Consider the following 24,907-nt stretch of genomic DNA (forward strand, 5'->3'; position numbering starts at 1 on the left):
CATGCTAACTCCACACGGAAAGGCCACAGCTCTCTCCTCCAGTCATCACCTCCACAGCACCTTCATACCTATCTTTCTATCTTGCACCTTGCATCTCTTAAAACTAAAGCATTTCTTCTCATCGGACTTTGTTTTCAATTTTTCTTCCTTTGTAAGTTACTTACCTTACCTTTGCATTAAAACATCTTCCCAATGACTAAATATGTAACAGGGGCCATTTTTCTGGATTTAGCACTTTTACTTTTCTTCCCTTAAGAACATGTTCCTCAATATACGTACCTCCTTTTACTTTAGATTTTAAACTAAGGACTGTTACTTGGAATAGTGTTGTATTAGTAGTTTTACTCAAGTAAAAGACCTGAGTATATTCCACCTCTGCCTGTTTGAATAGAGATACAGGGTTCCAACTTTGTGTATACTGTATATGAATACACCTAAATAAAATACTTTTGTTTGGCATTGACCATAAAATCATTTAGTGTATTGTGAAGAAAAAAAAACATAGGAGGCCCTGTAGTCATATGTCAAATGGGTAAAGTGTTAAAAACAAAAGATATTGGTCTATCCTCAGTTCCCTAACATTTAGAGATTTTTGTCCCAGCTGTTTCTAATCATGTTGCTGGCATCACATTCATAATAAACAAATACAAACTTTCATTTTGAATATCTTTATATGTCCTACTGCAGCTCATGATATGTCATGATCTGTCTTGGGGTGAGGACATGCTACAGGATAATCAGTCTAGTATTGGGACCGATTTGTCCCTTCTGACATCTGGGTAGGTGGGTGACTGGGTGGGAGATACTAATCGATTATCTGTCAAAAGGATCCTGTAGTGTGAGGGATTTGTGACACGATCTAAATGCTTCGTGCAGGCTCAGACTCTCCCTGATCTCATACCATGAATATAAAACCTGTTATATATATTATAATATTTACAGCTTGAAGCCCTGTAGTGTAAAGTGAATAGTAAGTAGTTCTCTCAGCTCCACATTGACTCGTCCTCCCCTCCACTCAGCGCTCACACCTGTGTTGTATTATTCACTTACCCTGTTTTATGTAGCTCCATGTTGCAGTCACTCTGTGTCAGGATCCCTGTCTAGACTGTGTTTTTGTTGTTTCCTTGCCCCCTCTGCCCTCTGTTCCTGCTCACAAACACCCACTCACACCTGGCTCCACCCCCTTGATTGCTCTCTCTCTCTCTCTCTCTCGCTCGCCTTTGGTTTTGCTAACACTGTTTTTTATGCTTTCTGAGGTAATTTTTGGTTTGTTTTTGCACCCTGCTTGTGTCTTTTATTGTCCTGTAAACCCTTGGATTTATTTATTGCACTCCCAGTCTGTGTGTGTGCTTGAGTGCACGTCTTATACAAACAGTAATAGTCTGATGGTTATCCATGCCAATCTTGTCCATTTTCTCAGTAGACTGAAGCAGTTTGTTTTTGAGTAAGTTTTGAGTTTAGCCCTTACTGTTTCTGTGGATGTAAAGATTTCTGCCAGCAAACTACTAAGTAAACTGAACTTACCTGCAACCACCTTTCTGCATTTGTGTCCTACTAAAAACCCAAAAGGTGACGCCAACACTCTGAAACACTGTAAACGTTGAAGCTGGGTGGCAGCTATCCATGGTACTGCAACACAACAGAGTGGCCTCAGGTTTCCTTCTTTAATGTGACATCTCTGTCTCTATAGCACAGCTAAAGCACATAAGCTGCTTTCTGAATGTCATACGGCCACATGTTGTTGGTCTGTCACTGGCAAGACACTACAACTCGCTTTTGGCTAAGATCGGTGGAGAAATCCAAAGAGTGTTCTTAACCATGTCCCCTGTTGTCTATTCAGGTAACTATAGCAACCACAGACAAAGCCAAATGAGCGTATTGGTAAGGTTAGAAAGAAGAGAGACTAACAGAGATTGTAGATAAATGTGATCAGGAGACTCAGGATTAGTCCACTCTACTAAACCCAGCCCTTCCTCTCCCTGCTCGAATACAGGGCTTTTTATGTCCCCTCCACCCGCACCCCACTCTGCACAGACCTTCATCATTAGGAAATACAATCAATAAGTTGCAAGATGTACTATTCTATAGCCGTAATAGTTCAAATTCACTGATTGGTTAGAAGGGTGAGGCTCACTTTTACAGGTGAATATGCACTGCTGCCAGTGATGTTCAGTGAGTCAGGGTCACAGGAAACTTCAGCAGCCTCCAAACTAAGATAAGCTTTTGCACTGTATGTCTATTAAAAACATTCACAGATGTTACATATACTGCCTTTACTCGATTGTTATGCCAACAAGTGCTTGTTTTGTTTTTTATCATTACATATATTTTTCAATCTTTTTATTGCCTCTGACTCAATTTTTGAGCCAAAGCAGATACCTTTTTTATAGATGGAGAAATCCTGTTTTTAGGTTGCACACTGCAGGGAATCTCAATCAAGCTGAAAATGAGATGTTCTGATGAATGTAACAACAGCATTTTAATAAGTAAGGGTTTCTTTAAAATACAATATTTACCTTTAGTTAACAATAAAGTTTGGAAGGTGCATGTATTTGCACTACTCACAGCCACAGGAACACAACCCCTGAGCATGTTTGTGCCAGTGTTTTAACTTGAACAGTATTGCCAGAGACCTCAGCTACATGCAAACTGTGTGTAGAGTTTATAACAATTGTGATACGATCTAGTCAAACTACATGAATGTGATTTATGCACCCTGAAAATAAAAACATAACAGACTCTTAGGTTTTTTCTGAAATACCCAACTAGAACTCTGATTTAATCCAAAATTATAATGAAAATTGCTTTTAAACTGTGCTGATTTGCTGAAAGTTATATGTTTTTGCAAATTAATTCTTTATTTATAACCAAAATGATTTTCATTACACATGAATTGAACTGATTTGCAAATCATTGCATTCCCTTTTTTGATAAAAATGTTCATAATTATTTCCTTTCTGGAAATAAAGTTTGCAATATTTTGGCTAGTAGGAAGTTTAGAATCAGTGCACAAATAGCATGTTGTGGTTGATTTTATCAACCTGTCATTAGTACAGTACCAGTATACTGTATGATTTAGTAGCAGAGGTTCCTTTTCATAGTCACTGCAATGTCATTCTGTACCACAGGTACTTCATAGAAAATGAAGAGGAAAGGCCTTTGTACTTCACTATCGGGGTGAACAGTGGCATCATCAGAACCACACAGGCTTTAGACCGGGAGACGACAGCATGGCATAACATCACTGTGATGGCTGCAGAGGTTGGTAAGTTTGCAGCAACAGCAGATTATTTAAATGTTTTTGCCATTTGATTTTCTACATATCAGAAATGCTCATAAAGAAGTGCCCTTAGAGTCTGATAACACATGCTACATAACTCCACTGTTGTATCTAATGAAGGCAGAAAAGCTTCTCAAAAGAGAAAATCTCACAAGTCTGTGTTTTTTCTTTTTTCTTTTGTCTTTTGTCTTTTATGTTATAATGACCATTCTGTCCTTTGCTGCACATCCTGTGGTGCGTGACAACCTGACTTTGTTAATTGAAAGTAAAAATGTAAAATTGAAAGGAAAAGTAAAGATTGTTCATGAGTCCCAAATATCAGTTCTGAGTCGAGTCTCAAGTCACTGAGTGGGACTTTGCTGCGACTCAAGTTCAAGTCGCATAATCGTCTTCTCATCTCTGCTGCATAGCCACCAATCAGCGGCACATGCATTCATTTCTCTCTCCATCTATTTATCCTGCTTTGTACTGAATGTGTCCTGAAGTTGAACTCACCTGAGCAACCGTGTACTGCAGACCATTTACCATTCACCAGTGATGACCTAGGACTAAAAGGTAGCCCTGAACTTTCGTCTCATATAGAGTTTTTGTTAATTTTACATTTAAACATGGAAGTCAGAAAGAGAAAGGGAATGAGAAATTCTTGCTTTTCTGAACCTTAAAAAGTTTATGATGGCACTAAAGAATATGGTGAGAATTTGGAGTCAATCTGAGAAATTGTGATTTAGCATGCCCTTTTTCTGTTTGAGTGCTTAAGAAACAAGCTATTGATTTTTTGGTGGAAAGATGTAATAAAAAATTGATGGAATTTAAAAAATAGATTTTCTATGGCATTTTCTGGATTCAAGGAATTGGAAGAATAGTAAGTTCACCACATCTCAGTAATCCTTAAAAAGCAGAAATGGACCTTTTCAAGGAATGATATTTTGTGAAGCATGGATTTGTCTATTTTTAGAAACAGGTGGAGAGCCTTTAACTGGGACTTTTAATATCAATTAAAGATTTTGAAAACAGAAAAAATAGAAAAAGCCAGACCCTGACTCACATGTTGCCTTCTAGCAGATTGGGTAAGGCCATATGGTTTAAGACAGAATAAGGCTGGAAAAACGGTACCAACTATTGAAAATGGGCTGGTATCTGAGTTGGATAAATTGACTTATTGTCTATTGTATTAAAAAAATAAAAAGGCGCACATTGAAGACCAAAATATTAAATCTAAGTTCTTCATCTAACAGGACTATGTTGAGAAGATTGGTAAGGAAGTGCGAGTAGATGAGATATAATAAAGCAGCCTTTTGGGAACTACACACACTGCAGAATTCAAATGACCAAGAAGAAACAGAAGCTGGCTTTTTTAGATATTTATGCAAGAAGTCTATGATTAAGTGAATTTGTCAGGGACAGAGGCTTTCATCTTCATGCCGTGGAGTTCGAAACCTAGAAACTTCAAATTAGTTGTGGGGTCAGTGACCTTTTTGTTGGATTAGTGAATTTCTAAGTAACTGAACATAGATCTCAGCTTGCAAAAGACTCAGAGTCATCACTAAGAGTGGTTAGTCTAATATTATTTAGCAATAACCAACGGGGTGTTCTGAAAACCAAATTGAAAATTGTTGGGCTGCTTCTATTACCAAAGGTTAGCCTTACTACAAAAGAATATTTTTTTATTAAATTTTATTGCTGAGAAGATGTCACTGAGAGGGACAAACTGGCACTATTTTAAAGGCATCGGTTATTTCATTTTTAGAGATCTAAGTGCCTTGAATTGTGTGATGTGACTTGCTGATTTAAGTAACTTAATGGCATTGTCAATGGAGGCAGAGTGGAGTGAAAATGAAACGAGGTGAAACAGCCAATTGGCCTGAATGAGGAGCAATCATTCTCTGCCAGAACATTTTCAAGTGGCAATGCTGACCAGACTGGTACAAAACAAGGAGAAGGAGGATGAAGAAAGGAGGTACTCTGATATAACCTTTTTGCAGCTCTTTATTCAACACCTGTGAAAGTATTTCAGCTTTTTAAATGGCTGATAGGCAGTTTGTTCTGACTCCATTCAGACAATTCCATTATCAGAAAGTCTATAAGGTGCTTGAATTGTTCATTTGCCAAAGTTTGGCCTTTTATTGGAGGGCATGAGTGAAGTTTTAGGATGTCCTGAAACCAGGCCAGCTTCTCTTGTTTAGGGGGCAAACATGGCGGCAAATGGTCTTGGGTCGAGCTTTGCTGCATGTGCTACAGATATGGGGAAATGACAGCAATGGTTTTCAATAGATTTTCCATGAAGTTGATTAACAAACAACTGTGTAGATAAAGAAACATGCATGTGATCAGGTTGAGAAGGTGTGATAGCAGGCACCTTTAGTAGCAATTGTGGGTCTAGAAGGGAGAACAATGGAGTTGTTGAAAATGAGAAAGAAATTCTGAATCTATGATTATTATTTTAGATTTTTCACAGTTGAGTTTGAAGAAGTTTCTTTGAATCCATGCATATATTGCTTCCAGGGAGACACAGAGTGGAGAGAGCAGTGTCTGTGATGTTTGGTGTTGACTCCAGACAGGCGAGAAGTGAAACTGGGTCATATATGGTGTGAAATGTTGTGCTGATGTCAGAGTTGGACATGGTTGAAGGAGAGCATGAGGTTGTCTGTGCTGTTCAGGGCTACTTGGAGTTAGATCTTGAGCAAAGTGCAACTGGCTGATATGATTTCTGATAGGACTTTGCATTGATGTTTTCTCCTTGACTTAGATTTTTGCTTGCCTTGTACCCCACTTTTAATGCGCTTTGGATAAAAATGACTAAATGTACATACTAAAGATTGAACTTATGGCTGGCAAATCGTCCACAACAAAACCAAGTTTATACTGAAAAAAAAAAAACGTTTCCTACTTATACTTTGTTAATATAAAATTATATTGTCCTCCTTGTTCTTTGTTTTTATTGCACCTGTTTTCGTGCCATGCCCGCACATAAGCTCAAGTTTAGGAAAGATATGGCTTATAAAAGATAACAAGCGTCAGGTCCAGGAAAGAGAGACTGATGGAGACTGATGGAGATGCTGATGGAGAAGAAGAGAGATGTGGATGTGTAGTGATGCTTGGTCCAGACAGCCTAGCTCCCATGTGGTTCTGTGCGGCCGTCACCTTCCTTTCATCTGTCTCCTTTCACCGCTTAATATGGCTGCGCTTCGGTCCAAGGTTTAGTCCCAAGTGTCCACCCACTTGCTTACCCTTTATGTGTTCTATCATCATCATTTAGACACTGAGGCAGCAGCAGTTAACTATTGCTGATTCACATGCATAACAACAGCAGCAAAAAAATAACATTAATGCTTTAATATAGGGCATCTAGCAGCACATTTGGGGCCAAAGGTAAATGCTAAACAGTAAAGTGAAACAGTGCACAGTCAAGTTTTATGTATCTGGCCATTTTACTTTGTTGATTATGATACAGATAGGTGTCAAATTAAAGGGGATACTAAATTAGTGGAGAAACACTTCATCAGATGCATCCATACACCAGTAATCTCTCAATACACCGATGTCTACTCCAATGTCCAGCGTAAAAAAGGTAACAAAATCAGTACATTGATATAGCCTACTATATTATTACTGCTTAGTTATGAATTAGATTTTGTTTTCTGGCTGCTTCATTTTCTCTACTTTCTGTTTCCAGTGTATCATCAGCAGCAGCATTTTGAATTTTTTTCCTCAAACCTCCAGTGAACATCAACCAGTACTCATTTAATGGTGTCAGTTGTGCAATAATAATGTGCTGTCAGTGCAGCTTTTGAGCTGTGGAGTAACTTTCAAGTTAATTTAGGCTGCATTATGCAACTTAAAATACAGTAGCATGAACTCGAAATCAGTCCAGTCAGCCCAGCCCCTCCTCTCCCTGCTCTGCTACACTCTGCCACTCAGTGGTAATTAAAGAGAATGCTCCAAAACTTACCAAGGAAATTCTTGATTTGTTTAGGAAGGTGAAGCTCTTATGAAAACTTGTAGAAGTGAAATATCTTTGCACCGCTCCCAGGCTTCAACAGCACCTCTCCATATTAAAATAATAAGACTTTGTGGAGTAGAAGAGAGAATATTGGATTTACAACGGAAAGTTTTCCGCCTCCGTTCAATGTTGTGCAATTTACTGTATTGAAAGTGTATTTAAAAAGGAAAAATAAACATATTATATAAGGGTTTTATCCTAATGCACCTAATGTAAAAATATTTTTTGTTATGGATCAACCTGTGGATTATTTTTTCCATTATTCGACTGATAGATTTTTAGAAATGCAGTTTAAAGTGCTCTACTGAACTATTAACATAGATGCAGGTTTATTGTAGGTGTGTGATGGCCTAACTGATCCTGTCTGCATCTTTAACTCACACACTGTCAACTGCCATGTGGAAAAGTACAATAGTGCTTTTTATCATCAATGTTTTGACCCTTACATGTTTTTTTTTTTTTGTTTTGTTTTTTTTTTAGGGATCAAAAATCATAATATGCTGTAAGCGTGCGACAGCAAAGCCAGACTGATCCTCTCTGCATCTTTAACTCACACTGTCTTATATTAGCCCCAGGGTTGGGAAAGGTAGAACTACGTTTAGACATCTACATATTTTTTGGGAGATTAAAGTTATAAATCGGACACATACTTTCATCTGCACAGAGTGATGGTGTTCCTGAAGATGGTTGAACATATTTGATGTGTTCCTCATTTGGCAGCCACTTTGCCTTCATAAACTGGATGCCCATCCTCAAGAACAGCCCCTGGTTTGTTTTTGGGATATACAAAGTAATCTTATCTGCTAATTTTAATTTCACTTTTGAGGGAAAGATATTAATTAGATCAGGCTCTTTCCTCTGCCATCTGAATCAGACATGATCCATGAATCACATTGTGATTTTTGCAGTTAATCAGTTAGAGAACAGTATAATTCCATAAGTGCTGAAACAGTGAACAGTTGGACATGTACTCTCAAACGTTTAGAGAAAGTCAAATTAAGTTCACCTGTAAAGGTTATAGTGCATTTTAGGAGTTTGCTCTAGGAGTTTGCAGGAACTGTGGCTCTGTGGAAGAAGTCTCAAACCACCAGGTCATTTCCTAAAGTTCACCATCAGGCCGAACTGAGTAAACAGACAAGGAGGACATGTGGTCCTTCTAAAAGAGCTTCAGAAGAGACATATGGTTCATCTTTCACTATGTGCATGATACAACCAAAACAGCTGAACAACACTGGAACATCCGACTCTCATTGAGTGGTCCAGCCATAATCCAGACCTCACAGAACATTTAGAGACCTGAAAATGACAGTTTACAGATGCACCCTAACCAATCTGATGGAACTTAAAAAGATCTCAGGAAGAAGTGGATAAACTGCCTAAATCCAGGAGTGAGAAACGTGTGGCTTTGTCATTATGGATTATTGTATAGCCTATAAATCATTCAGATTGATTATGATATGACCAGCTTGTACATATTTGCCCATACACAAATTTTTCATATTACATTTGAAACCTCTAGTTCTCAAATCAAAGTTAAATGAAGATACTAGAGTTGGTATGATTCAGACTTACATAAGCATTGTACATGAGCTACAGTGGTGGGTCACACTTGCTTGTTAGGCAGTTTCATCAAAGAGCAAGGCCCACTCGTTTCCCCAACCACTCACTGTATAATTCTATTAATCGCACCAATGGCCACTTGTTAGTAACCCGTTGGACTGAAATGCCTTTTATTTAATTAAAAAATAATGTTATGGAAAAAGAAACAAGCCAAGATTTAGTAGTTAGTGAGCGTTTCACATTCCCCTCAAATATTAAAGACAGTGAGTGGTCATTATATTTAGATGTCATTGAGCAAATCAATGGCTGTTACCTGTTTTACCAACATCATAGCTGTGGGCCAGTAGGTACCTGCTCCACATGTGAATATTGAACTTGTCTCTCATCTCAAAGCCCTCAGTTTTGTCACCCAACCATCTGTCCTATAAATACTTTGTTGACTCTAACACCGTATCTACACTAGAAGCGTGCTATAAGCATAGCATAAGAGCACAGCGATTTATCAAGCCTTAAATATGGGTTGATAATAACAAACTTGCCATTCAATAGCATAATATTTAGGTCACCTGGAATGGTTAGAAATCTCTCTAGCTAATCACTACTTCTGAATTTATTTGCCTATGTAATCTATCATTAATACTAAATTGCATATTTTTTACCTTGCAACATTGTAGGAATTTATTTTAAAACTAACTGATCATTTTTAAGTATTTGAAAATATGTTTTGAATAATGAAGCTATTTTGAACCATTCACTGTTTTGTGATTGATTTTTGAATGATGGCCAGCCATACTGTGAAGGTTTGTGTTTAGATTGCTGTTTGGTGTTTGAAGACTTCAGTATTTGTGAATGTGAACAAAAATGTGTATTAAAGAAAAACAATCCCAATTATAATATGCAACTTAACTTTAATGCAGATTAATCACTTTGTGAATTACATTTCCACTGGTCTTTGCAGCTCTGTCAAATACAAATTAAACAGTGTTTGATACATTATGAGCAAATAGATTTTACCTGTGGATTTCAGTGAAATTCACTTTTGGAAGACACAATGAATGCAAGTGAATGCATCTCTGGAAAAGTCCATCAGTTCTTTCTTCTTAATCCTCCTTCATCACTTCTCTCCAGCTGATGCTTATCTTGCCAATTACCCTTTCTCCTAACCCTTACTACACAATAGTGAGAGTAATGGACTGAGTAGGAGCATTCATAAATGGCAGGGAGCTCAGTGACCCCGATGACAGTCTCTAGAGATTAATCAGGGAGCCAGGAGTGACATCTACCATATAATTTAAGAATTAAAGATTTTACTCCAGCAGGTTTGCTCTCAGGTGAACCAGTACAAAGAATTTATCTCAATGTTTTATCAGAGGAGTAAATGTCAGACTGTGCCAAATTATCAAACTTTAAGAAAAAAACAGTTGCATTAAGAATTTTACAGGACAATGTTTTTATCATCCTGTGGCTACTTCAGGATACAAAGTTAGTATTCAGCAAAATGTGTTTGGGTGTGCGACATCAGAATGCAAAAACCAGATCTGCAGACACCAGCTTCTCCCCCAACAGCTCACAGTTCTCTCCACCAGAGGGAGACACAATCACACCCCTCCCCTCAAGCTATCCTAATGACAATGACCTCAAGAGTGGTCATTCTAAAGAAACTGGCAGTCACAGAATTGTTGTAGGCTACAAAAGCTGCTTAATCCCACTTGATTAATTTTCAGCTATTCAGATTCAGATAGAATCCTGTCCCTAAAAAGATACCATGAAAGATCATTCAGATAAGACTAAAGTCTAACTCTCAGTACCTGTCTACAGCTGTGCCACAGGGTTCAGTTCATGGCCCTCTTGTTTACGAAGCACCTTTGGGTTCTGTCTTTCACTTAAACCACAGGTTTTTCTAGCATTACTTTGTCCATGATGCCATGGGCCTAATTACAAATTTCCATCTGAGTCTATCACATCTCTTCTTGGAGGAGAAAAACACATCTTCATCTCAATTTCTTCACAATTGAAGTTCTGGTCTTCCCAACCAAACTGCCCATACAACACAGCATCAACATCAATTTAGGATCTTCAGTAATTGTACCTGCAATGTCTGCCAAAAATCTGAGGGTCATCATTGCTGACCATCTGAGCTTTACTGACCACATCTTCAGCTCTTGGAATGCAGATTTGCTCTCTACAACATCAGAAAGATCAGACCCCACCTTTCCTGTATGCTGTTTCGACTGATCATCCTTGATGTTTCTACAACTTGATTGTAGTCCACTTCTGGGAAATTCAGTTGATTGGACATGATTTGGAAAGGCATACACCTGTCTATATAAGGTCCCACAATTAACAGTGCATGTCAGAGCACAAACCAAGACATGAAGTCCAAGGAATTGCCTGTAGACCTTCGAGACAGGATTGTATCAAGGCAGAGATCTGGGGAAGAGTACAGAAACAAAATTCTCTGGTCTCATGTAACGTAACATAACGTAAATATTGAACTCTTTGACCTGAATGCCAAGTGTCATGTCTGGAGGAAACCAGGCACCGCTCACCAACTGGCCAATACATACCTACAGTAAAGCACGGTGGTGGCAGCATCGTGTTGCAGGGATGTTTTTCAGCGGCAGGAACTGGGAGACCAGTCAGGATAGAGGGAAAGATGAATTCAGCAATGTACAGAGACATCCTTGATGAAAACCTGTTCCAGAGCGCTTTGGACCTCAGACTGGGGGGACGGCTCGTTTTTCAACAGGATAACGACCCTAAGCACATAGCCAAGGTACCAAAGGAGTAGCTACAGGACAACTTTGTGAATGTCCTTGAGTGGCCCCACAATAGCCCAGTTCTGAAAATGGCTGTGCACCGATGCTCCCCATCCAAACTGATGGAGCTAAGAAGAATCTGAGAACCTGCCCAAAAATAGGTGTGCCAAGCTTGTAGCATCATACTCAAAAAGACTTGTGGCTGTAATTGGTGCTAAAGGTGCACATCAGGTATGCCCAATACGTCGATTGCGATCTACCGGTCATTCGCAAAGGTAGTGTTGGTGGATGTGGGCATTGGAAATAACAAAGAAGACATCAGTCCATCATCCATTCTCACTTTGAAATTTGTCACTTGATTGACGTACAGGGCAGCCAGTCTGACATCTGACCTTTTCTGACACATGGGTCACCGAGCATGCGCATGCATAGAACGGTGCCAAGTGCTCCAAAACTCTAGCAAGCTAGCGATATAGCCTCCAATTTATTTCTTTTAAACTTAAGAAAGGGTTTAAAAATGAGTGTGAGAGCCGGACAAAGTAAGAAGTCCAAAACTTACCACTTCTGTACGGAGTGTGAGGTGGATGTTTTTTCAATATGTCATTTTCGAAGTGCATTTGCCTCATCAGCCAGTCCGGCATTTTCGACTTCCCTCCGAAAAACAAACTAAGAAGAAGAACGGTGAAGAAACTAAAGTCTGAGCTTGAGGCTGGCTATCAGCAGCTATTGTCCGGACTATGCATCCCTGGCTGATTCTATTCCGTGCAAGTCATCAAAGTAAGGTAATGACAAAAAATGTGCAATATGGGTTCATGTAGTTATGCAAGCTACACCAACATGTTGTGCATTTAAAGAATTCTCAATATATGCATAAATATATGTTTTGTATTTTTATAGTAGGTACATTATTTTGACTTTGGTAATTTTATAAGTAGCTCACAAGATAAAAGTGTGGGCACCCCTGGTGTACATGATTTTTTTTCCCTTGCAAATTGCAAAAATAAAAAAATTAAGTAAGGAATTTAATCCATTTTGAAATAAGGCTGAATATAAGGCATAACAAAATGTGGCAAATTTTAAGCACTGGGAATCATTTCTGGATGCACTGTACACAATATTGTTCTGACTCCAACAAATCCCTCTATTTACAGAAAAGTGCCACCACAACCAGCTTTGTAGCCACACGGTTGCTGAATATTGGTGGAGGTCTTCTGCTGTTCATATGCTACACAATTTTCAGTGGCATTTCAAAGGTGAAACAAAATAGCGTTGGATAAGGCACACTCAGTGTTATGATGATGCCAGTGTCTTTAGTGGATCATGTAGTCCTTTCCCTGGCTCCCTTGAGGCAAACATTGCAATGAAAAGCTGATCCAGGACCTTCTAACTGCAAACAGTTAGTTCGGCTGCAAAGAAATAAAAATTACATAAAATCCACAGCATTTGTCATTAAAAAGCATTTTAAAGACTTAATACTACAACACAAAAAAACATGACTCCCATCACCTTGAATTGTTCCAATATATAGCACTATATCAGGCCAGGCATCCTGTTCTGCAGTAGTTCACTGACTATGTTACAATCTCACTTTCATCATTACACAAAATAAGGTTTTGCACTGCGTCTTTTTAGACTTTTTAGCTTTTTTTGTTCCTAACTTGTAAGTCACTTTGGAAAAAAGCATCTGCTAAATTTGTAAAAGTAAATGATTCTATACTGGAATTCCATTCTTGTTATTTCTACAAGAGGTTTTTATTTTTTCGCAGCTTTGGCAGAAGAGGTTTAACTTTTTACCTGACTTGTTTAAGTTTGCCATTAGAGAAGCGGAGTGAAGGAAGACATCTACAAAGTTGCCTCAGGGTAGAGCTAGAAGAAGCACTAGGTTATGTATGAGAGGCATCTATGGCAGATAAATGGCTAATAACTAAAACAGTAGAATATTCATACCCCATTCATGTAATAATAGCCGTTACTTAGAGATTTTGCCTCCTTTCTCTTTATTTAAGTCAGCACGGATTTACAAATCTGCTTTGCAGTGGTTTATAGAAGAGAGGTCAGGAGCAAAGGTCATCGTCTGCAGCTGAGGCCGGATAAAAATGGTCAGCTCTCTGGTGAATTAAGTGGAGAGTGGAGAGATTTTTTTAAGATGTCGTATTTGACCTTCACCCCTGCCGATTAACTCAGGTCTGATCACAAAATGCCTCTCTGGCAGGGACAAGCTTCCCCCCAGATACACTCTATAAATCTCCTCTAAAGGAATAAGTTCAGAGGTGCTCAACAAAGTAAAGCTGGGGAGAGGATTTAGATAGGAAGACATCATAGGTAGGAAAAAGCTGAAAGACATAGGGATAGGACAGAATATGAAAGGAAATGTCAGGGCTGCAGATTATTTTAAATGTCTATTTATAGACACCTACTACATTTACCCTGCTACTACAAGAAACAACTGGTTAAAAATCACTGCTTTATATCACAACATCCAAATATTGTACTTAACCTTTAAAGTTGGGAAATGTAAGGTTTACAGGGATCTATTACCGGAAATGGAATACAGTACCTGTATTTAAATTTTATTACCATTTAGTCAGTGGCTGGGTATGAGAGAGCATGGGCTAAACTTAGCAGCTCAGGAAAAACCCAGGCAAAACTTGAAGAAATGATCAGAACTGTTAAAACCAATTGACAAGAAATGGGGCTTTCCAAGTTCTCCAACCCTGGTGTGGCATTGACTTGAACAGATGATCCGCAGGGAACATGGGCTTGAGCATCCGCCAGGACGGCTAACGCATGAGCTTGGAAATAAAGTGACTACAGGAGCAATTGACCAGGATCAGCTTCTCAGGTTCACTGGAGGCATCATCCAAGGTGTGCACCCTAGGACTACAGGCAGTGTCAACCAGGACAGGCTTCCCAAGTCCACAGGCAGTGTTGACTTTGTTGGTCCCCTCTGGACCACAAGTAATGTTGGCACAAGCAAACTATTTGGAACACAGAAGACATCATAGGTGCAACCATGGGTTCAGGAATCCAATGTTTTCAACTTAGGTTTATCACTTAGCAGCAAGTGATCAGGTACCTCTAAGTCTAAATCATGTCAAATAAGGGGTCAAAGTCCTGGGGTTTTAACTGGGTGCTACTGGAGAACTGTGGCTTGGATCTAACAGTGGTCTGAAGCTTTGGACTGTCTGTATGTACCTTGGGGGTGCTGGTAGATCATGTCTCATGGTGGCAGTATCTGCACCTAACTGGGGCTCAGCCCATGCTGCTATTTTCTTCTCTGGGTCAGAAAAGTCTGAGGCAGTGGCCTGGAGGTGAACAAACGTATCCCTAATCACTTCACCCTCCCTAGATATGTCTGCTGCAGGTCCATGTTTGGTCAGATCATACTGTAATGATTTCACTGTTGGGGCACAAATGCTAGACACAAAGTCATGAATGAGAAAATTCATGGGTTATTTAACAAAAAGCAAACACAAAGAAGCACTCCAAAAAAAGCATAGTGAAAATACAAGGAGAGAAGATAACTAGTGTTCAGAAATGGCTAAACAAGAACAGTAATTTAAGCTGCAGAGCATAGGAATAAATTGCATAACAACATGAGAACTGAACTGTGAGCAGGTTCAAAAACACCTGGAGGAAAAATTAAGGGAGGGAACACTAGGTGGACATAAATACTCCATACTGAGGCAGGGCAGAGAAGTAACAAGAGTCTAATGTAACAGGCATGAGAATAAAAAATTGTTGGCTAAATAAGCAACTTGGGCCTAAACAGCGTGGCTAATAAAGTGATAATGATCAGACATGGGTGAAACCAAGGGACCCATGTGAGCCCAAACAAAAAACAGACATGCAGGCATGATCTATATAACAGCATGGAGTAGCTTTTTAGCCGCTCTCATGGTTCCCTGCAGGCTTTGTCAAAAAATAAGAAGATGAATAAAAATTGTTTCTAAATATTAATATCGTCGTGAGCCTGAGTCACCTATATTTGTACTTGTAACAATGTGTTCCATTTACACCTAATAACATTTTTTTTCAGCACATTTATCAACATAAACCACAGTTCGTGGAATTAGTATGAGGTGGACAACACTGCTCCATAACAAAGTCTGGCAACTAAACAGTTCTTGAACGGCCTTTGCTTCACAACTCTCTCAAGGCTGCGTTTAACCCTGTTGATCGTCCACACTTTTTCCTTCCACTCAGTTTTGCATTAATATGATGGATACAGCCCTTTAGGTTTGTGGCTTTTGTGTCAATGAATGTCTTCTGGGCAACTATCAAGCCAGCAGTCTTCCCCACGATTGTGTATCCTGTGTAGTCTCAGAGACCATTTAAAGGCTCAGGCAACAAGTGCTTTGAGTTAATTGGCTGATTAGAGTGGGACACCATGAGTCTACAATATGGAACATTTTCATAATATTCCATTTTTTCTGAGATACTGGATTTTGGGTTTTCATTAGCTCTACACCATAATCATCAAAATGAAAATAAATAAACACTTGAAATGTATCACTGTGTGTAATAATTCTATATAATGTAGGAGTTCCCATTTTTAAATTAAAAAATGCTGAAAAAAATTAACTTGCATCGCACTAAGGGTTGCATGGACCAATTGCGTCTCACAGTGGCAGCAAGGCTGACCCATTTTGAGGGGTCCTATAAATATGGACAACAAATGTGGCATTTATCAGCGCAGGGACGGTTATTATTATTTGTTGATTCATAAAACAAAAACTACTTGATGTCTCTAAATCAATATGTTTAATTTTTCCAGAATTTCTGTTGTAATGCCTAAAATTTTAATACAGCATCTAACCTTAAAGGTGCAGTGTGTATAAGACTTAACGATGATTGAAAAATTGAATACCTTTAACATGAAGGAGCACTAACAAAAATACAAAGATCAGACATGACATTATGATCAGCTGTTCTACTTTTTAGGTTAAAAACTCAAACTTTAGAACTACCCACTTTGACCTCAATAATAAACAAGTAGCAGACTTAGCACCTTTCTTACAGTTTAACCTCAAGTGCATATTACCACCATTTGTACCAGTAACAATCATTCAGTCATAAACAAAGTGACAGAAGTTTAGACAGAAGGTTTTATTGCAGCCTAGAAGTTTTTCAATTGAGTTTCTATTTTTAAGTGTCTGATCTCTCAGAGATGATTTCATCCGAGTATATGTGTAAACTTAACATGCTGCGGCAACTTTTCTGTGACCAGTGGGATGTTAAAGGATTTACTTTAGATATCTTCCAACTTAATCTCAGTGAACCTTCTGCACTCACATTTAGTTAGTTGTCAGTCTGCAGCCTGGATTCAGCCATTTGTTGGTGTCATAAACCTCTGTTGTTGTCCAAAAACTATTAAATACAACACAACCAGACAAACCACTCCACTAGATGACACATATGTTCATTCCAAAACCAAGACCCTCATAAATATTACCTACAATCTCTTTAATTCCACCTTAAATATTGTGCATACACAGTTCACCAGCCACAATACAAGGAAATGCCATAGTGCCACATTTCGTAAAAAATAGAAAAGGTCACTGGGTATAGAATTAAGAAATGTCTTTTGCAAAATTTCATCCAATCGTCTGCAGCAAATCATGCTGAGCTCAGGATGGTATTAATATCCAATGTACACTGATACATCATGTTTTCTTCTGTCATGTGAAGTTGATTATTATAGCCAAAGGTTACTATTCTTGCATAAAAACAACAATAAAGAGAGCTAATGCAAGAAAGAGGATGCATACAGTACCTTTTAATGTTTAATAACCCATATTAAAATACTGGGGTGGATGATGGGTGAGAGGCTGTGCTCCAATCACTTGTGGAAAATTGCTGATCAAAGTTCTAATCCATCGATAACAACACACGAAAACAGTCCATCAGCTATGATTTAAAAAAAAAAAAGTTATATCCTGTCCAATCGTCATTACCGACAAAGGTTTTAATAGATTTTTCAGTTTCTTGAACTGAATGGAAGGAAAAAGTTCAAAGTTTAAGTATCGGTTGCTTTAAAAAGTTATCTTGCAAAAAGAACGTATTCTGTTATTAGAACACTCAGCTACTATGGTTTTATGATCGTGTGGGAACCAGCAATGCTTTCAGCAGTAGCAGGTTTTGTCTCCAGGCCTAATTCAAGATATATGGGTTAAATTAAGATATTGTCTGAGATGACTGAGATTTGCTGCATCTCTCTTTGATCATAAGGCTGCAATTCTGTTTCTGTCAGTCCTGCTTGCTTTGACTGGGTATCTTTATCAATGCATTGCCGTATTCACACCTGGCAGTTGCCATCTCATGAATCTGTTCTGTGGGTGTGTTGCATTCACATCCTTTGCTCCAGCTGAACAGTATATGCTGCAGCAAGACGCACCAATAATAGTAATCATTTGTTTTCACAAGTTGAGTTTTTTTTTTGTATCCTCAGCCACTTGAAGCCACTTGTATGAATACCCTGTAGCGATGGGGCGGTGTAACTGTTATCATAAACTTCTCTACTTTCTCTGGGAGCTAATTAGCTCTCTTCATTCTTATTGCACCACTGTGTGTGTGTGTGTGTGTGTGTGTGTGCGTGCGTGCCTGCGTGTGTGTTCTGGGCCTAGTTTCTCCTGGTATTTCCTGTTCTTGCTTTGTCACTTCTTCTCGCTGAATATGTTGAAGTTTATGTTGTTGTTGTTTTTTCCCACCCGAATTGGTGTCTAACTAGATTTTCTGTTACCACTGATTTTTCTTTTCTCTGAGGTCTGACTCACTCTCTTATTCCTTCCTTCTGGAACACTTCTTCTCTTTCGCTATGCTAGACTCTTCTCTAGTGCGCACAAAGCTTCCAAGGTCTCCATGCATATTTCGAACTAAACAAAGAGACAGTACTTTGGGACTGATATCGTGTGTGGTGCTCGTTTCCAAAAGGGATAATGAATCTATTTTTAAAATAGCAAGCAGAAATGTTATTCACATTGTTCTCTTTTTCAAGTAGAACCAAAAAAAGTACATGGCCTTACTGTTCAGTTGCCAGTTAATAGCATTTTCAGTGTGTGGGGAACAAAAAAGTTACAAAAGATAAAAACCTCTATAAACAAAAAAATTGTATCTTTGTAGATGAGATATTTTCAGTAGACTTGAGGACAGGGTTAGGACGGGTATTCCAGAGGCTTCATGTTAGCCTTCTTCATTCATTCTGCAACAAACACTGCAACGATAGGACTTCTCACTAACATTTTGTTAAACGTACTGGATTGAAATGTCACTACATTGCACGTATTGTTTTATATTTTAGAAGACCAGTAGAATTAAGTTGTTTTGTCAGTTTCTTTATTTGATTATAAGGCAAACCAAAGGCTGCAGGAATGCAGGACAGACGAGCTTTTCCTTTGAAGATATTTTACGTTTCAGTTTACTAAAACCTTCAGCTGTATCTATAAATTGTTGTAAGTAAGAATGTTACATTCTTAAGAATGTTAAGAAAAACACACATTTACTGTATTGAATCTTCAGTAGAAGAAAACATTTAATTCCTATTTTTGGGGGCAAATACAGAGGAGATGCAGCAACTAAAACATGTTCTTAATTTTCAGATAACCCACGCATGGTAAGCCATGTTCCAATCACAATCCAGGTCCTGGACGTCAATGACAACAGTCCGTCCATCTCTGGGGGCAACAATGTCATCGTAGTATGTGAGAGCACCAAAAATGGACAGGTAGGTTTGTTTCTTGCTGTGAGGTGGCAGTGCTAACCACTCTACCACTGCGCTGCCCTGAAACAGAATAATGTAGAATTAAATTATTTATTTATGTGATGTGCACAAGAAGGAAAAGTATATTCATTCTGGCAGATCAACTCCAGTCACCTCAAAAAAATGAGAATGTCGGGAGCTGAGGAGTAGGAGAAGGAGGATCAGTCCCGATGAACATACACACACTTACACTGGTGACATGACCACAAAAAAACAGAATGAGTTGTTAAGGCACAGTAGGTGAACATCTTCAGATGTCCTCTGAACTTCAGTGATCTTCCCCCTTTAGTAACAGAGTTGTTGAAGTATATTATGGAAAAAATTGAAATATAGCATGAGTCGTTTTGACACGCCACAAAAACAAGCCAAAGCACATGAGAATGAAATCTTAAGATGGGAACAGGCCTTGAGATGTTCGTCTTGCAAATAGAAATATATACACCACCGAGCACATGCATGAAATCCCATTCATCCCCCCTCACTCACACACACACAAACATACACATACAGCGCACGCAGGCATTCATGTTGATCTGTAGCCTCTTTGTTGTGTGTCTGACACCATCAGTGGGGGATTTATCAGCTGAGCTGCAGACTTTCAGCTTCTTGAACTCATAAATTATTCAGACTGGGGAGCGTGCCGATGCTTCCGCTGCTAGGCCAGATAGGGGCAGAGACAATGATATTAAACCCAAACATGGTCCTGCCTCACTGACTCCCTTATCCCCCATTCCCTCCGCCCCTCTAACCCCACCACGGCACCACCCTACTGTCAGCCTCTCTGCCCCATAGTGAGGCCAATTCTGAGTCAGGGATGATAAAATGCTTTTTTGAGCAAATTGCAAAGGCACAGATCATCAAAACAGCCATTACACTCCTCACATGTACAGTCAAACACACATCACACGCAGTCCCTTGGCCTTGTCATGTGTTGAGCCCTGATATGCTCTCTTATGTTACCATTCAACACTATCTCTGGCTTTTATGCAGATTTAAGCTCAAGTGTGTGTGGATGTAATCCTGTAGACTGGCTTCTGGCAAGAGACAGCACATGCCAGTCCAGTCAATGATAGGGTATCATTTATTTATTTATTTTTTTACTTGCTGGCATAGCAAAAAAATTCATGCATGGCACATCAATCTTCAATTGGGGACTCATTTGTGTACAATATTTGCATAATTGATTTCTAAACGATGAGACTGCATATTTAGGTTGTGGGGCATACAGCGCACTGAATCCTCATTTCTTGTTTGCTATAATAAGTGTTTGGAGACCAGTGGCAGACACAAGCCTGAGGGCTCAGGGTGCACTGTAACACTTGAAAGGATATTACTGACAGTTTCTCAAGAGCAATGTGATAGCATTATTTAAATTACTATTTTAACCCAAATAGTTTTTGACTCAAGTTCTAATTGTTGATACCAAATTAAATAATTGTGAATGGCAAGTAGTCCTAAAAGAAAACCCCGTGATCAAACAGAAGACACAATGAGCTGTAATTAGATTTAGTGAATTAAGTCAGAACACTCTTATTCAGTCAGACGGGTGAATATGCTGATTTATGGGCGAAACCTTCATATCATTGAAGTCCCCTGCAACCAGTCCATGCCTGCCTGTGGCTGACAGGATTTGCTTTTGTTGAGCATATGAAAATGCAACTTTCAATGCACTTACTGTAGCATTTATTATCCCCTTTTAACAAACATAGATATTTAAACCAAAAGCGACGAGAAAGTAAAAACAGGAATGATTTAGCCAGATGGTAAGAATATGTGTGAAGTAATGTGTTCTGTTTACTAAACAGAATCCAAACTTTAAAAGGGGAGACATATGCTTTGGGTGTAATAAAGTAATCAATGAATCCTCAGCACTGTCAAGACTTGTTGTTGTGTGTGTGTGTGTGTGTGTGTGTGTGTGTGTGTGTGTGAGAGAGAACCCTCTAACGTTAAATTCTTCACTGATTACAGTAGTTACACTGAAGCAAATGCATATAAATGTCACAGTTTCAATGCCGGAGCGCTCAGAATAGTTAAAGAACAAAGTTTTACCAAAGTGAAATTGTTACATAGCTGGTCTCAAAACTGTGGGAAAAAACCTGAGGTCATGGTGAAGGGAGAGACACAATGAACAGCACAGTGATACAAGTGGGCCGCTCCTAACAACTGCTCCTGGATACTGCAATTGTGCTCATGTCCAAGAATTGGACATGATTTGCTGCTGACTGGTCGGGGCAAAATTCATCCTCCTCCCAAACAAAAAACAGCTGGGATAAGCACAATTTCACACTAAGTAATAGAAAAAGCTGTAAACTAAATGTAGGAGAGTAAAAGGTGCAATATACAGTATAGAAGTATTTTTTTATGAAGTAGATCTACAAATTTCTCTAATCTAATCTTTTACAGAGTTGTGGATATACCATTTTTTAACAATATAAAATTTTCCTCATTTAACCATAAAAACCCTAAACATATTACATTATGTATTTGATCTATTACTATTAAGTAGGTCAATCTACTTGTGAGGTTAATGGACACACAATGCGACTGCTGTCCATACAACCTGATGTTCTGCTGGTGAAGCCCAATAAAATCAGGTCAGGACAGATTTCTGTGCATCGTGTCAGGGCACGGATGGTGTAAGGCTTGAACTATAGCTCATTGTATTCTAGTGATATGTGAACACATCTTTACAGATCTATAAGAGGAGGCTATGGGTAAACACAGAGGAGCTGGTGTGCACAACTCTTTTATAGTGCATTGTGGATCACAGAGTTTAAAACATCATAAAAATTAAATAAAGAATCACAAATCACATTATTTAAGCTTTCTGGGCCAGTGGGAGTCTGCAAGTATGAAAGAGAGCTACACAAACATTGCTTGGATACAACCCAGTGAAGCATGTTTTATTATCATTAATTATTACACATCTACCAAAATATGCATTCAATTATGTCTAGATAACAAGTGTAATAATTAATAATTCACAATTTACAGAAAACCTCACTAGCAGACCCACATAATTAAAAAAATTAAGATGCCATGTACTGGTTTGTTTTGCAGCTAGAAATAGTTGGCGTATACTTTGAGAGACCATGAGGAAAACCATTTTCTAAATCTTATGTCGAGTTGATGATAATATTAGTGATGCGGTGTATAAACGGGAAGCTGTAGCCAACTAATTATTATTTTGTGTAAAGAAATGAATTGTTAGAGGGGGTCACTGACTTATTGTCAACTCAGACTGGGGGCATTGAATAACAATCACATACTCAGCCTCTTTTCTTTTTTTTTTTTTTTTTTTTATAATTTTGCAAACATTAATTACCCGAGTTGTCCCAGATGCTTACCTGATTTTTTTTTCTTCTCTACTTCTTCTTATTTTTTCCCATCTTCTGTTTCTCATCTTTCTGTGTCTGTCAGGTGATTCAGACCATCCGAGCAGTAGACCTGGACAACTTTGCCAATGGAAAGTTCTCCTTCTATGTGCCTGCTGAGCATCAGATCAATGCAAGTTTTACTGTGAAGGACAATAATGGTAAGAATTCAGTGATCAGACAAGCAGCTAAAAGTACAGATACAAATATATAGTATATCAAAGTGTTATGGAGAGAGAGCCTGCTAATTACCAGGACTAAAGTAGAAAGTCTAAAGTCAATCATGTCTCAAGAAATTTTAATATTGTTCTATTTTGCATCCCACGTGTTAATAAATTAGGTACAAGTGTGAGGGGTTTTCTGTCTAGGTGTCAGATGTGTCCTATACTGGGATTTCAGTATCTCCTTTTCCCCAGTGACAGCTGGAATAACCTCCAGGACCTCAGCAACCTTAAACAGGATAAGCAATTTAAACTGTGGATGCCAAAACATTTTGTGTAAAGTCTTTCTATTAAAACAGGGTTGTTGTAGACCATCTGTCCATCATAAAACAGAAGACGTGCAATGGTAGTAATTAACTGGTTAACATTTAGCAGTTCCTGCCAATATATCTTATTTATATATATCTTATTTTCTGAGGTTTTGAGTTAGATGTAAGCTTATCAGATCTATGTAGACCACTCTCCATTTTTCCTTGAGGTGGGCAATTTAATGCTAAGTTAGGGGCTTCTACTTTTAGAGACCAAATCTATCACTAAACTGTTGCTAGCTTAGTTGCAAAGTTACTAATATATGCATAAAATTATGACCAGGACTAAAAATCTGTGGAATAATTTATAAAACTCCGCTCTAGCTTATTTTGGTATCCGGTACTTAGATTTTCACTGCAGATACAGTATCTTTCAAGTATCGCGTCGATGCCATATCATATCATCTTAAACACCTCACACACAGTTCTTGTTTGCTGTTTATCATAGCAAGGAGACAAATTTAGTTTTAGAAGGGCAAAACCGAAGGCTACTGAAAGAGTTGGGGAAAAACGTTGAGACAATGAGACGATTGCAGTTGCTCAAAGGTGACGTAGTGGTAGTGACACTTTTCCCTGACCAGTCAGTAGTCTGCTTTCAATTTGTTTCCTTTGACACTTTATTGAAAGTAACAGGTATCAGGTACTATCCACAACTTTTGGCAGACTGGGCAAACTCAAAAAGGGTGAGTAGAGTCTAGCTGGTGCCATAATGTGGAAAAATATCATAAGCCCCTGTTTCTGCTGCACTGATTATTTTCTTTTTGTAAGTTTGACACTGCTGTTTCACAGTAAGCCTCATGCTGACAGGGATAACCAAGTGCTAATAAAAGAAACTGCAGCCTCTTTTCTATGTGGCTACATATTATGATTATGGCTGGAGCATAATGAAGCGTGGCTCAGTGTTGGTTCTGCTGCTAAAAATGCTAATTTCAGTTCTGTATAAATACATTCTACTGGTATCATTACCACAGTCTTGACTTTCTGCTTGTGGGGGAACAGGTACCAGCCTCCACCCTCCCCTCCTAGTTAGATCTGATATATTGTCCAGGAAACCTGAGGCGCTGTTTCCTTGGTTACCCAGCTGCTGGAGTTTTCTGTTTATTTCCTCTACTGATTTAGCTTTTGATTCTGGCTTTCTAAAACGGAGGGGAGCACATGTCCTTTGTTTTTTTTAAATACAGCTTCTTTTTACAGTATCTAGGTTCACTGTGTCCCCCAACCCCCTGTTACCCTCTTTTATCTCGGTTGCACTTTACCTCTGTCAAATTCCACTTTCTTTTCAATCCTCTAATGTCTCCTCAATCACATGTTTCTGCTTTCTGCAGTTGACCTGGGAAACATAGAGGACTGAGGAGGGTTGACATTGATCTTAGTAATAACACACAGTGACAGTTTTTAGATGGAGAGGTTGGACAGTCTGTGAGCCAAATGCCGCTTGGTGTTCACGTTGCCTTTATCTGTTACCTCTTCAATGAAACACAGGGACACAGGTTGGATATTAGCATTGAAGGTAAAGTTTTTAGTCTGGTTCTGCATTAAATGCATGTTTTGTGACTGTTTGAAGGGATTCACAGTTGTTGTTTGGATTTTTATCATACTGTACTGTGTGTAGGTACGTCCTTCCTGGACACCAGAAACATATGTAC

At 38.7% G+C, this 24,907-nt stretch overlaps 1 protein-coding gene across 2 annotated transcripts in view; it reads left to right on the top strand.

Moving 5' to 3' along the window:
- Positions 1–24,907, top strand: part of LOC137098586 (cadherin-18-like) — a 130,654-nt gene that overhangs the window by 96,689 nt on the left and 9,058 nt on the right. For both annotated transcript variants that reach the window (XM_067474979.1, XM_067474980.1), the window contains exons 8-10: positions 3,129–3,265; positions 19,198–19,322; positions 22,779–22,893. In XM_067474979.1, the coding sequence (XP_067331080.1) occupies positions 3,129–3,265; positions 19,198–19,322; positions 22,779–22,893 (377 nt within the window). The remainder of the gene's footprint in view (positions 1–3,128; positions 3,266–19,197; positions 19,323–22,778; positions 22,894–24,907) is intronic.

The sequence above is a fragment of the Channa argus genome, chromosome 14 (assembly GCF_033026475.1).
Source record: "Channa argus isolate prfri chromosome 14, Channa argus male v1.0, whole genome shotgun sequence".
Taxonomy (NCBI): Eukaryota; Metazoa; Chordata; class Actinopteri; order Anabantiformes; family Channidae; genus Channa; species Channa argus.